The 12,481-nt window shown below is 38.7% G+C and overlaps 2 protein-coding genes across 6 annotated transcripts in view; one reads left to right on the plus strand and one right to left on the minus strand.

Moving 5' to 3' along the window:
- Positions 1–122, minus strand: part of LOC117027070 (calreticulin-like) — a 37,888-nt gene extending 37,766 nt beyond the window's left edge. The window contains 1 exon segment of the mRNA XM_033114490.1: positions 10–122. Within this exon segment, the coding sequence (XP_032970381.1) occupies positions 10–122 (113 nt within the window).
- Positions 123–1,546: 1,424 nt separating this feature from the next.
- The window catches only part of OSBPL9 (oxysterol binding protein like 9), a 128,781-nt gene continuing 117,846 nt past the window's right edge, over positions 1,547–12,481 (plus strand). For 4 of the 5 annotated variants that reach the window (XM_033114973.1, XM_033114974.1, XM_033114975.1 and 1 more), the window contains exon 1: positions 1,547–1,675. In XM_033114973.1, the coding sequence (XP_032970864.1) occupies positions 1,565–1,675 (111 nt within the window). In that variant the 5' untranslated portion in view covers positions 1,547–1,564. The remainder of the gene's footprint in view (positions 1,676–12,481) is intronic. The other variant, XM_033114976.1, reaches the window with a different exon arrangement.

Raw genomic sequence — 12,481 nt, forward strand, 5'->3', positions numbered from 1 at the left:
CATCTTTACCTTCCGATTTTGAATCTAATCTTCATTTTCTGCTCTGCTTCAGCTGCTACCTCATTCCACCAGAGGCCAGTCATGAAGGAATGTGGGAATGAGAACAGATCCGTCTTCGCCATGTTTAATTTTAGCTGATGATCTAAAGCAGGTAGTTTGACACTGGAAGTAGAATGCAGACAAAGTGCTGTGCAACTGGACACGGTCTTAGGAATCGAGAACTTCCCGTGCTCCTGGCTTTCCCTGATGACCTGTGTTTTGACATTTGAAGCTAAGTAGAGCCTGCCAATGCCTGATGATCTGATAAAAGTTAAAACTGATTTAGAAATTGATGATACTCCCTATGTCATATCAAAGACATTTACACATAGACAATGTAAATATAGCTTGCAGCTGGGGTGGAATGGACCTGGGATAAAGAGACCTAGATTCTAATTCTGGCTCTGCCGTTTACTAGCTGTGTGACCTAGCACAAGCCACTCAATAGCTCTATATCCCACTGTCCTCCTCTGTAAAATGGATGTAATAACATAAATCTTGAATGATTGTTGTGGGGATTAAAGGAGAAAATGTAGGTGATGGCGCTTTGCATAGTCCTTGGAACTTAGTAGGTCGGTTTCAATGGAGCAGATAATTCAGATCAAACAATAATTATTGAGCACTTTCAATGTGCGAGGCACTGGGCTAGTTTCTAGGGCTACAAAGATCAGTAAAACTGGGTTCCTGCTCTTAAGAAACTAATGGAGGAGTAGTAATTAACACTATGTAAATCTTTTAACTCAGTCTGAATCATGATGTTTCAAGATCCCAACACTTTGTTTATACCAAAAGACATCAGCAACATGAGGCTTTCTGCTGAACAATGTTTCTGGAACATCAAGTTTCTGTGAGAAGTATGTAGTGTGTTTTGGGAAGGCCATGTAGCGTAATGAAAACACAGATATGTGCTTATATGGACTCAGATACTCACCAAGTAATACTATTAGGTACCTGAGCAAACAAATGGAAAGATATCCTGTGTTAATGGATTGGAAGAATTAATATTGTTAAAATGTCCATACTACCCAAAGCCACTTATAGATTCAATGCAATCCGTGTCAAAATTCCAATGGCATTTTTTTTATATAGAAAAAGGAAAAAAAAATCCTAAAATTTATTTGTAACCACAAAGCAATCCTGAGAAAGAACAAAGATGGAGGAATCACACTTCTGGATTCCAATCTATATTACAAAGGCATAGAAATGAATATCAGATGTGAAATCTTTTGGAAATAGTAGGTGTCATCATGGCTAGTAAAATTATTTCTGTTAATAAATCATTTTAATAGCAGTACTCATGCTTGTATTTCTCACACCCCTGGCACAGAGTTCTACACACAATAGGCTCCCAAAAAAAGCGTGTTTTAGGACGTAGCTGCCTAAGCTGGCGAGTCCAAGTAAAGGAGTAGCCACGGGTCCCGCCCCTTCCCGGCCCCGCCCCTCCCGCGGCGGCCCCGCCCCCACAAGCTGAATGCCTTATAGGCGAGTGACGTCAGGCCGTTTGTTATCCTTGGCGGCTCCCAAGATGGCGTCCATCATGGAGGGGCCGCTGAGCAAATGGACTAACGTGATGAAGGGCTGGCAGTACCGTTGGTTCGTGCTGGACTACAATGCAGGGCTGCTCTCCTACTACACGGTGAGTCCTCGGGGGGCTGAAGCTCCGAGCTTCTCGCGGGTCGCAATCCCTGGGTGGAGGGGGGCCGGGCTTTTTGGTAGCCGGGTTGAGGTTGCTAGGCTGGGGGTGCCGCCGTACGAGAGGGTTCCCTGGGAGAGGAGTGTTTTACGTCCGGGAGAGCCAATAAGGGTGAAGGAGATGCCAGTGCAGCCAATAAGCAGGTACTGGCTGTCTGATTTATGGGCTGGGGGCGAGCCGCGTTCCGTTTTCAGTGTGGGGTAATGAGCGGTGGTGGGGTTCAGCGGGCTTGTATATGGGCGGCGAGGGTGGTCGTAGTCGTGGTTTATAGGACCCGGTGGCGCGGTCCGTGCGGTCTCCCCACGTGTCATGGACTTGACGCCGACCCCCCCTCTCCCCAGGCCCTGTAGACGGCCGCGCCCCTAAACTTGCCTCCGGGGATTGAAGAGCGCTGCGTGGCCGGGTCCGTAGGTGACCGGCCCAGGGGCAGCACGATGGGGTCCAAATCCCTCCTGTTTGCTCAGGTCGAGTGTTTTCACTAAAGGGACGCGCTGCTCCCTTAGCCGACACCTTAACTTTTGAGAGGCGAGGATTCCTACACGGGAGTCTCTTGTTAGCAAAGAGAGAATGGATAGTGTGGCGTCTCCTGAAAGTTATATTCTGGGGAGGGCTGAGTTCACGGCTTGATTGTTGTTAAACACGAATCAGTGGCCGTGGGCAAATCCATGAATGCTATGAATCTTATGTTCTGACTATCCCCTCCACCCCCATCACATTAGAAATGGAAGGTAGGTGGTATTAAGAGAAATTACTTCCAAAGGTACTTTGTCTGAATGGAATATAGTGAATAATAGCTAATGAGAGGGAGGAAACCACTGAAAAGGACAAAGAAGAATGTCCTGAAGATTTCAATAATAGAAGAGATGAAAAATATGATCATGGAAAAAGGGTTAATGGGGACAATTGTATTTATTTGTTCATTTAAAAATATTTATTGAGCTCCCACTATATGTTAATTATTGCTTTAGGCTAGGTGTGTGTGGGTCGGTGTGCACACTCTTGTGCAATGTGAGCAAGAATCAACAGTGTTCAAGACAGTGACCATTGTTCTTCTCTGGAACTTATATTTAAGTTTCGTTGTTCCTTTAATTAATTTTACTAACAGTAACTCTGCAAGGTAGATATTTATTATCCCCAGTTTATTTCCCCATTTTATAGTTTTGGAATCTGAGCCTCCAGGCTTTTAAGTAATTTGCTCAAGATCTCAGAGCTAGCAGTAAATGGTGTAATCAGGATTCCAAATTTTTCCCACTACACTTCACTTTCGCTACAGAAAGGAGAAAAGTGCAAGCTTGTGATTACAGAAGGCAAGCCTGCAGGAGTACAAAGTATAACTTTCAGCATCCTTCAACTATGAATTTCCTTTCTCTACATAATTTTTAAAGGGAACGAAGATTAGCCATGAAAGAGAGGTAACTGAGTATTATATCCTGAAAACTCTGGAATTACGAAATTCCCTGGCTCAGATAAATGAAGAATATGGGTTTCAGTAGATCTGATAATCAGAAAATCCCATGGAATCTTTCCAACCTATTCAAGGTGGAGTAATTCCAGTGAGTGGCACTATGGAATTAACAAATCCCAAATTTGTGTGGGTCTGCATCTAGGACCATGGTGGGTTACAGGCCCCACGCAGGGGTTCTTGGGAGCTCTTAGCCCAGACACAATTTTCTTTTCTACTGTTTTTCTTTCTTTAGTGTAGCTTTTTTCTGGCTCCTTGCCCTTTTTGTTTATGAATATCTTGACAAATTCTTGTCTTGCTGGCTAAAGTATACAGGTTTTTCATAGATTCCCATCTCTCACCCCCCAATACTCAGCTTCCCTTCTGAGACTAGATTCTATAATACATCATCCTTGCCAACAGAAAGAGGTATCGTATTTCTCACTAATGGCTATTTAGAAGGGTTTTTTTTTTCCCCCTAGTTCTTCGGTGTTAAAGTATTTGCTTACGGAGAAATATTGTAAGATAAAATGATCTTGTGAAAATAATACCCAATCCCAGATAAGAGGAGGTTCTGTAAAGATGGGAAAAAGATAGTTATTTACTTAAAGAGAAAGTAGGAGACACATTGAATGTTGGCAGTGAATTTTGTATACTTGGACATTGGTTCAGTACATTAGGATTCCAAAGGATTTGAAGATACATCTTAATGCTTGTATGTGGCTGATCCCTGTTTCCCCGAAAATAAGACGTAGCCGGACCTTCAGCTCTAATGCGTCTTTTGGAGCAAAAATTAATATAAGACCCGGTCTTATTTTACCATAATATAAGACCCAGTCTTATATTAATTTTTGCTCCAAAAGACGCATTAGAGCTGATAGTTGGGCTAGGTCTTATTTTCGGGGAAACCTGGTAACTTGGAGCTACATCTTCCAGGAAGAGTATCTGAATTAGTTGCACAGCCTTTTAAACAGAGCAGTAAATAGCAAGTCACTCTCTTGTTTCAAAATCACTTGGGCTCTGGTCTGGCTCTGTGGTTGTAGGTTTGTTCTCAGGAGGCCATGAAAACCCTTTACTAAACTAGGTTGGCCTTGCTTTAGAGTCGGCCTGCGCTGAAAATTGATATTGGGATAATGTCAGGGGTGGGTTAGAATCACTGAAATTGCTGTGAATATAGATTTACCCAAAACTTAACCTCAGCGGGGATCTTCTCCTTTGGGCCAGGGCCCAGACTCAAACCCAAACCCATCCCCTGAGAATGGATGATATTATTATTATTATTTTTAAGATTTTATTGGGGAAGGGGAACAGGACTTTATTGGGGAACAGTGTGTACTTCCAGGACTTTTTTTTTTTCCCAAGTCAAGTTGTTGTCCTTTCAATCCTAGTTGTGGAGGGTGCCATTCAGCTTCAAGTTGTTGTCCTTTCAGTTTTAGTTGTGGAGGGCGCAGCTCAGCTCCAGGTTCAGTTGCCATTGCTAGTTGCAGGGGGCACAGCCCACCATCCCTTGCGGGAGTCCAACCAGCAACCTTGTGGTTGAGAACCTGCGCTCCAACCAACTGAGCCATTCGGGAGGCAGCTCAGCTCCAGGTGCTGCGTTCAATCTTAGTTGCAGGGGGCGGAGCCCACCATCCCTTGCGGGACTCGAGGAGTTGAACCGGCAACCTTGTGGTTTCAGAGCCCACTGGCCCATGTGGGAATCGAACCGGTAGCCTTCGGAGTTAGGAGCATGGAGCTCTAACCGCCTGAGCCACCGGGTCGGCCCTGGATGATATTTTTACTGCACATTTTTTTTTTGTTTTCATAATCTGCGTATCTTCAGCTTTTGAAAAAGAGCTTAATGTTATGTATTATTACTCTGCTCAGTACAGGAACAGAGAAACTGATTACCTCCTTTAGGAAAGTAGATTTAGGCAATCTTTACAGTTCTAGCTCAGTTTCTTAATTATTAGAAACAATATAATGTAATTCATTCAGCAAGCATTTATTTGGGCCCGACTTTGTAATAGGCATTGTACTATATGCTGGAGGTGCAAGGAGAGAGAGTCCCTTCCATTAAGGAACTCACAATCTAGCAGAGCGGACACCTAAACATAAATTCAAAATGGTATGATAATTCTACAATAGAAATAAGAATAGACCGCTGTGGGAACATTGCCTGAAAAAGGCCAGAGAGACATTTGAGCCTAGACTTAAAGGCTAAAGGTAGAAGAGAAGAAGGGCATTCCAGGCAATGGGAAATGTGCACAAATTGGGAAGCTTGAGAACATAGGGGTATTACAAAGATGCTGAGAATTTCTGAGCACCTCTTTGTAAAAGCAAGTTTGGGAGATAATGGGAGATTGAGTCCAGAATATATTTGAAGCCATAGGTCAGGCCTGGAGATAAAGATGTTAGGTTATAGCACAGAATTTGTTAGTTGAATTTTTATTAGATGAGATGCCCAAGGAGGGCTACGGATATAAATTTGGGAACACTATGTGAACAGCCAACCATTTATGTGAATCACGATCACAAAGGAAGATGAAAAAGAAGGAAAAGTGAGAGAGGTATAGATGTCAGGAGTTGGTAAATGGAGTGGTGGGTCATGCCTTTGGTAAATTTATGAAATGTTTATTGAGTACCTACTGTGTGCCAGACACTATGCTAGGAAGAGGGGTTAAAATGGTAAATAAGATGGAAATTGTCCCTGCTCGCATGATACCTAGAGTATACTGGGGGATGCAGCAAGTGCGAGGTGATAGGGGCAGCATAGGATGTTTGGGGGTACATAGATGGGTTACTTGACTTAGTCTGGGAGGGTCAGGAAAAGTTTCCTAGAAGAAGCAGGTTTGCTGTGACCTTATTGATGAGTAGGGGTTAGCCATGTGAGCAGAGAAAGAAGTTTAAACTGCTTGAGATAGAGGTAGTAAATGTTTTTGGAGGAGAGCTTGGGCTGTGAGAGACCAGCTGTGAGATGAGCCTGAGAGGTAAGCAGGGGCCAGGTAATGAAAGGCTTTCTTGGTAAAACATGCTAAGGAATTTGAACTTTACCCCCAGGACAGTCGTTTAACACTTTTTATTATAGAAAATACGTTTATTATAGAAAATTTCAAACATACATAAAAGAGGATAGTAAAATGGATTCCTGTCATCCAACTTGTACAATTATCAACCTGTGGCCAATCTTGTTTTATTAATACTCCCATCAACTCCTTCCTTCCCCAGTGGATTATTTTAAAGCAGATCCCAGGCACCATATCATTTCATTTGTGAATATTTTAGTGTGTATTACTAAAAGTTAAGATCTCTCTCTTTAAAAAAATCTTATCACAATACCATTATTACAACTATGAAATAACAATAATAATAATTATTATCAAATATCCAGTTTTCATTTCTTTGACTGTCTCAAACATCTCTCCCTCACCGGTTGGTTTGAGTCAGGATTCCAAACAAGACCCACACATAAAATTTAGTCTCTTTTAATCTGTACTTCTCTCCTCCTCTTTTTCTTTGCCATTTATTTGTTGAAGATACCAGGTCATTTGTTCTGTAGAATTTTCCACATTCTGGATTTTGCTGATAACATCCTTTTGGTATGTTTAAACATGTTTTTTTTTGTCCTCTGTATTTCCTATAAACTAATAAAGCTAGAATCTTAATCAAATTCAGTTTTTTTCCCTTTGGGACAAGAATACTTCACAGGTGGAACAGATTACATCAAGTGGCACATGACGTCGGGTTGTCTCTGTGATTTTAAAGTTTATTAATAGGTGCAAATGAAATTTCTATTCTTTAAATACTCTTATTACAGAGAAATAATCAAGAGATCATATTTATAGGACTTAGCGATTGATTGGATGTGAGTGAAAGGGGAGGAAGAGTGATGAAATCCCGGCTTTTGGTTTTACCTGGATGAATGCTGATAGGGAAAATAGGAAGAAGAGGTTAGGGGAGAAGGTGGTTGCTTTGGGTCATTGATGTAAAGATGTCATATAGTTTGGAATTTAGGAAAAAATCTGGGTTACAGATAAGTACTGGTTTTACACATAGGGAGAGTTGAGTATGAGCATAATAGCTTTGGATAGGATGCTAAAAAACACCATTGGATTAGTTATCTATTGCTTTGTAACAAATTACCTCAAACGTAGCAACTTAAAACAACAAACGTTTATTATCTCATAGTTTCAGTGGCTCAGAACTTTGAGAGTGGCAGCTCGGTGGTTCTGCCTCAGGGTCTCATGAAGTTGCAGTCAAGACATTGGCGAGGGTTGCAGTCACCTGAGAGGCTTGACTTTGACGAGCTGGAGGATCTGCTTCCAAGATGGCTCACTCACACAGCTGTTGGCAGAAAGCGTTAGTTCCTCACCAACTAGCCTCTCCTTTTGGCTACATGCGTGTCATCATGACAGGCATTGGCTTCACCCAGAGGCAGTGATCCAAGTCAGAGCAAGCAGGAAGCCCCAGTGCCTTTTGTGACCTACTGTGTTTCCCTGAAAATAGGACTTAGCCAGACCATCAGCTCCAATGCGTCTTTTGGAACAAAAATTAATATATGACCTGGTATTATATTACATTATATTTATTATATTATTAAGACCCGGTCTTATTTTAATATGTTTATATTAATTTTTGCTCCAAAAGATTCATTAGAACTGATGGTCTGGCTAGGTCTTATTTTCGGGGAAACACGGTTATTCTTGGATTTTTGGTTTTTGAAGAGCTTAAGTATATTTCTCTTGCAAAGATATAAAAGAGGTAGTCTCAGATTCTCCTAGAAGTATATCAGCACTACTCCCATCAAACAATTAAAAGTTTATACTTTTACTGTTTAGGAATTTATATTTTTCTAAATAAACTGTTTAGGAATATAAAAAATGTGATTTTTATTAAGCTTACATGGTACATATTAATTGTCCAAATCTAATAAAGTAGCTTTAGAATTGTAGAAGGAACAAAAGAATAATTGTATGTAATCTAACTGTTCTGAAAAGAAAACAAAGAAATCTCCTAAAATGATAAGTAGTATCTGTCAGTGGGAAGAAGTATGTGGAAATTTTGTATCTTTTGTTTTCCTTGAATAGTCAACCTTGATTTTTCCATATTCTGATACTGTTGAGCTTTGCTCATGTAAATCTTTTCAGGATTTAATCATTTTACTGTTTAATGTTATGACTAGCTGTATCTCTAGTACATTTTTTATTTGTACAGCAAGCTTGTAAATTCTTTGATGGTCATACAGAGCATTATAATCTTCAAGCCCTACAATGTGGCACGTTGTTCTCATGAACAGTATGTCCAAGGTCCTTCAAACAAAGCTTAAAGAGGAGATGCAGAGGGCTATTTTGGAGTTGTTCCTTACACAGCCTTATACGTTTTGCAGAATATACTAATAGCAAAATGTACATTTCCATGACTTATGTAAAACCTGGTTGAGCTTATATTAACAACAATGGCTTTTGTTTAATCATCCAGAGCCTGTCAAACTCTGTGAGATCTTTTACTTAGTGTGTTATATTTAGTCAAGCAGTCAGTTCTTGCTTCTGTTGTAAGCAGTTTTGTTGATGGTAGTAATCTGTGGAAGGACAGAAAGTAGAATTGTTCTTAAATATGCTACTCCTATATGTGGCAATTGTCATAGGATTAGATTTTCAGATAGTTACATAATACCAGTGGAAGCTAGGCAATACAATACACAAGTGATTTAGATTAAGGATTGAATGCCTTTTATTGCTTATAGAGAAAAACAAATGGCCAGCCCAATCGGTTTCCTTCTTATTATTTACTTTATTGTAAAGGATTATCTTCGTAGACTAGTTTGAACTTTCTTAAAAAGTAAAAAGGGAATTAACTTTTTTTGCAAAAAAAAAAAAAGTTTACATGGTACATAGAATCATATAAATGGAATCATATTCAAGGAAAGAGAGATAATCATAATTAATTTTTTTCCCATTCATGTGACAGTGTTGAGATTATTGTGAAAGTTGATTTTCTGTTTTCTGGACGTTTATTCACGTTAAGCCTTCAAGCTAAGATTGTCCACTTACTTCATTTCTTGTGTTTAATTTTAGACTACTGTGATGGCATGGATGGGTAAATAAAATATTGGGTGACTATTTGCTTTATCACTCTGGCAGCTCTCTCTGCAGTCTCTCAACTCTCCATCACTCATAGAAGATGCCATGCTTCCCAGAGACAATTGAGTCCATATGGTAGGAACACTCTCAACTCCTCATACCCCCGTCTATTAGTATACCCCCTTTCCTGCCTCTCCTTGCCTGTACTCTTCCCCATCATAGTGGAAAAGGTAATTCTTGCATGTTTTGGATTCCATCTGCTCACAGATTTTTCAAATACCTCAATCTATAGGTTTTTCTCCTCTATCTGCTTTCTCCCCTCCCTCTCGTGTAATCTTCAATGTCTTCCTATTTATGGATGGACTTTTGTCCATGGTTGTTTTTATTTTAAGAATATTGTAATATAACTAAACATCTTAGTTGTAACAATTTTAGTAAACTTTTCGGTTGCCTGTTGCTTTTTAAAATAACAGTTTTATTGAGATGTAAGTTACATACCGTCCATTTGAAGTACACAGTTCAATGGTTTTTAGTATATTCACAGAACTGTGCAACCGTCTTCATAATCAATTTCAGAAAATTTCCATTTCCTACCCCCCAAAAGAAACCTTTTCCATTAACAATCACTCCTCAATATTTCACCCTCAGCCCTAGGCAACCACTAGTGTACTTTTTGGTCTTTATAGGTTTGCCTGTTTTGGACATTTCATATAAATAGAATCGTATTATAAACATGTTTTTAAACAACTCTAATATGGCTTCTTTCATTTAGCATAATGTTTTCAAGGTTTCATCCATGTTGTAACACATATCAGTACTTTTTATTGCTGAATAGACTATTGTTAGCATATTTCACATTTTCTTTATCCATTCATCAGGACATTTGAGTTTCCACTTTTTGGCTGTTAGGACTAATGCTGTGAACATTTGTGTACATAAGTTTTGGTGTGGACATATGTTTTCATTTCTCTTGGATATAGATCTAGGAGTGGAATTACTGAGTCATATGGTAACTCTGTTTAACCTTTTGAGAAACTGCCAGACTGTTTTCCAAAGCAGCTGGTTGTTTTACATTCCCACTGGAAGTATAAGGATTCCAGTTTCTCTACATCCTTGCCAACATTTGTTATCTGTTCTTCTGATTGTAGCCATCCCAGGTGTGAATAGAGTCTTATTTTGGTTTTGATTTGTGTTTCTCTGATGGCTGTTGATGCTGAGCATCTTTTCAGGGGCTTATTGGCCATTTGTGTGTCTTCTGTGGAGAAATCTGTGTCTTCTATTTAGAGCCTTTGCCCATTTTAAAATTGTGTTCTTTTTTTTATTGTTGTATTATAAGAATTATTTATAGTTTCTAGATACAAGTCCCTTATTAGATACATAATTTGCAAATATTTTCTCCCCTTCTGTGGGTTGTGTTTTTACTTGTTGGTGTCCTTTGAAGCACAAATTTGTTTAGTTTGATTATGTCTAACTTATCTTTTTCTTCTATTGCTTGCTGGTGCTTTTGGTGACAGATCTGAAAAACATTGCTTAATCCAAAGTCACAAAGTTTTATGCCTGTTTTCTTCCAAAAGTTTTATAGTCTTAGCTCTTAACATTTAGGTCTTTGATTCGTTTTGAGTTAGTTTTTATATATGGTGTGAGTTAAGGGTAATGTTCTTTTCTTTTCTTTTTTTAAATTTTTTATTATTTTTATTATTCTTTTGCATGTGAATATTCTGTTATTTTAGCACCATATATTGAAAAGACTGTTCTTTGTTCATTGAATTGTCTTGGCATCCTTGCTGGAAATCAGTTGACCATAAATGTGAGGGTTTATTTCTGGACTCTTAATTCTATTCTATTGACCTTTATGCCTATTCCTATGCCAGTGTCACACTGTTTCAATTATCGTAGTAAATTTGTATCATTGTAGTAAATTTTAAAATTGGGAAGTGAGTCCTTCAGCTTTGTTCTTTTTCAAGATTATTTTGGCTGTTCTGGGTCCCTTGAATTTCCATATAAATTTTAGGATCTACTAACTTTTTCTTTAACAAATTAACATGGGCATATCTCTCCTAGTTGAAAAATTATTTCTCCTTAGAAATACCATCCTAATCTCTTCTTCAAGATAGGTAAACCTAGTGAAAGAGTTCTACACTGTCTGTCTCTATTCATCTATCTTGAATTTACAGCAATCCTATTTTTGCCTTCAGATTTCACTGAAAATCCTAGCAAAAGTCTGCAAGATAGCTTTGTTGCTAAGCCCAGAGTGTGCTTTTTCACCCTTAATTTTAATAACTCTGTCTCTGCAGAATTTGATGTGGATTACTCTTCCTTTTAAAGCGTTTAAAACTATAGTTTTTATTGTTCTTGAAGAGATGACAACATACTTTTAATTTTAAAAAATTGAAACAATACCGAGAAGTATATACAAATAAAAGGCAGACAAGTCCCACCTGAAATCCACTGTTTGTGTTTTGGATAATAGCTTTCCTAACAATTTTTTATGCTTAAATACACATGTATGTATATTTTATATAAATGAGATCATTTTATATATGATATTGTACAGCCTAATAACGTTTTAGTAAAAATTTTCTATTTGTTGTACAATTGTGTATTGCATTTCTTCAAGTAGCAAAATGAACAAAGAATATCATTTTTTGTTATCCTTACTTAATGCGATCTCAGTAATCTGGGAGATTAAGATTCCTATGCTGTTTGTAATGCTGGAAGAGAAGGTACAATAATCTATATTATCTCCCATAGTTCTGTGCAACTGGGCGGTACTCAGTTAACTTATTTGAGGCAGTTTACAAAGACCAACCCAGAGGCAAAAGACTCCATTTCATAATGAGGGGGAGAATGTTTCCCATCCCACAAGCTCTTCTAGAGCTCTAGAAGAGCTTGTGGGATGGGAAACATTATTGCAGGACGTTTTTGGAGACTGTAATCTGCCACTAGCCTCTACTATATATTAATCTTTGTTCTAGGTATTTTCTAATATTGTCAAATGGCCTCATAACCTCTTCTAATTTTCCTTGTTACCATTGTAGCATATAAACCATCATCACGTCTCATCTAATCTGTTGCAAAAACCTTATAATTGTTCTCTGTTTCAGTTTTTGCTCTCTAAAAAGCATTTTCTTTCAACATCCCAGGTGATCTTTAAAATAAAGGAAAGACCAAGTTACTCCTCTAAAATTCTCTAGTGACTTTAGGAAAAAATCCAAACTCTTTACTAGGACTTATAGGTGTTTTGTGACT

This window comes from Rhinolophus ferrumequinum, chromosome 9 (genome assembly GCF_004115265.2).
Source record: "Rhinolophus ferrumequinum isolate MPI-CBG mRhiFer1 chromosome 9, mRhiFer1_v1.p, whole genome shotgun sequence".
NCBI lineage: Eukaryota > Metazoa > Chordata > Mammalia > Chiroptera > Rhinolophidae > Rhinolophus > Rhinolophus ferrumequinum.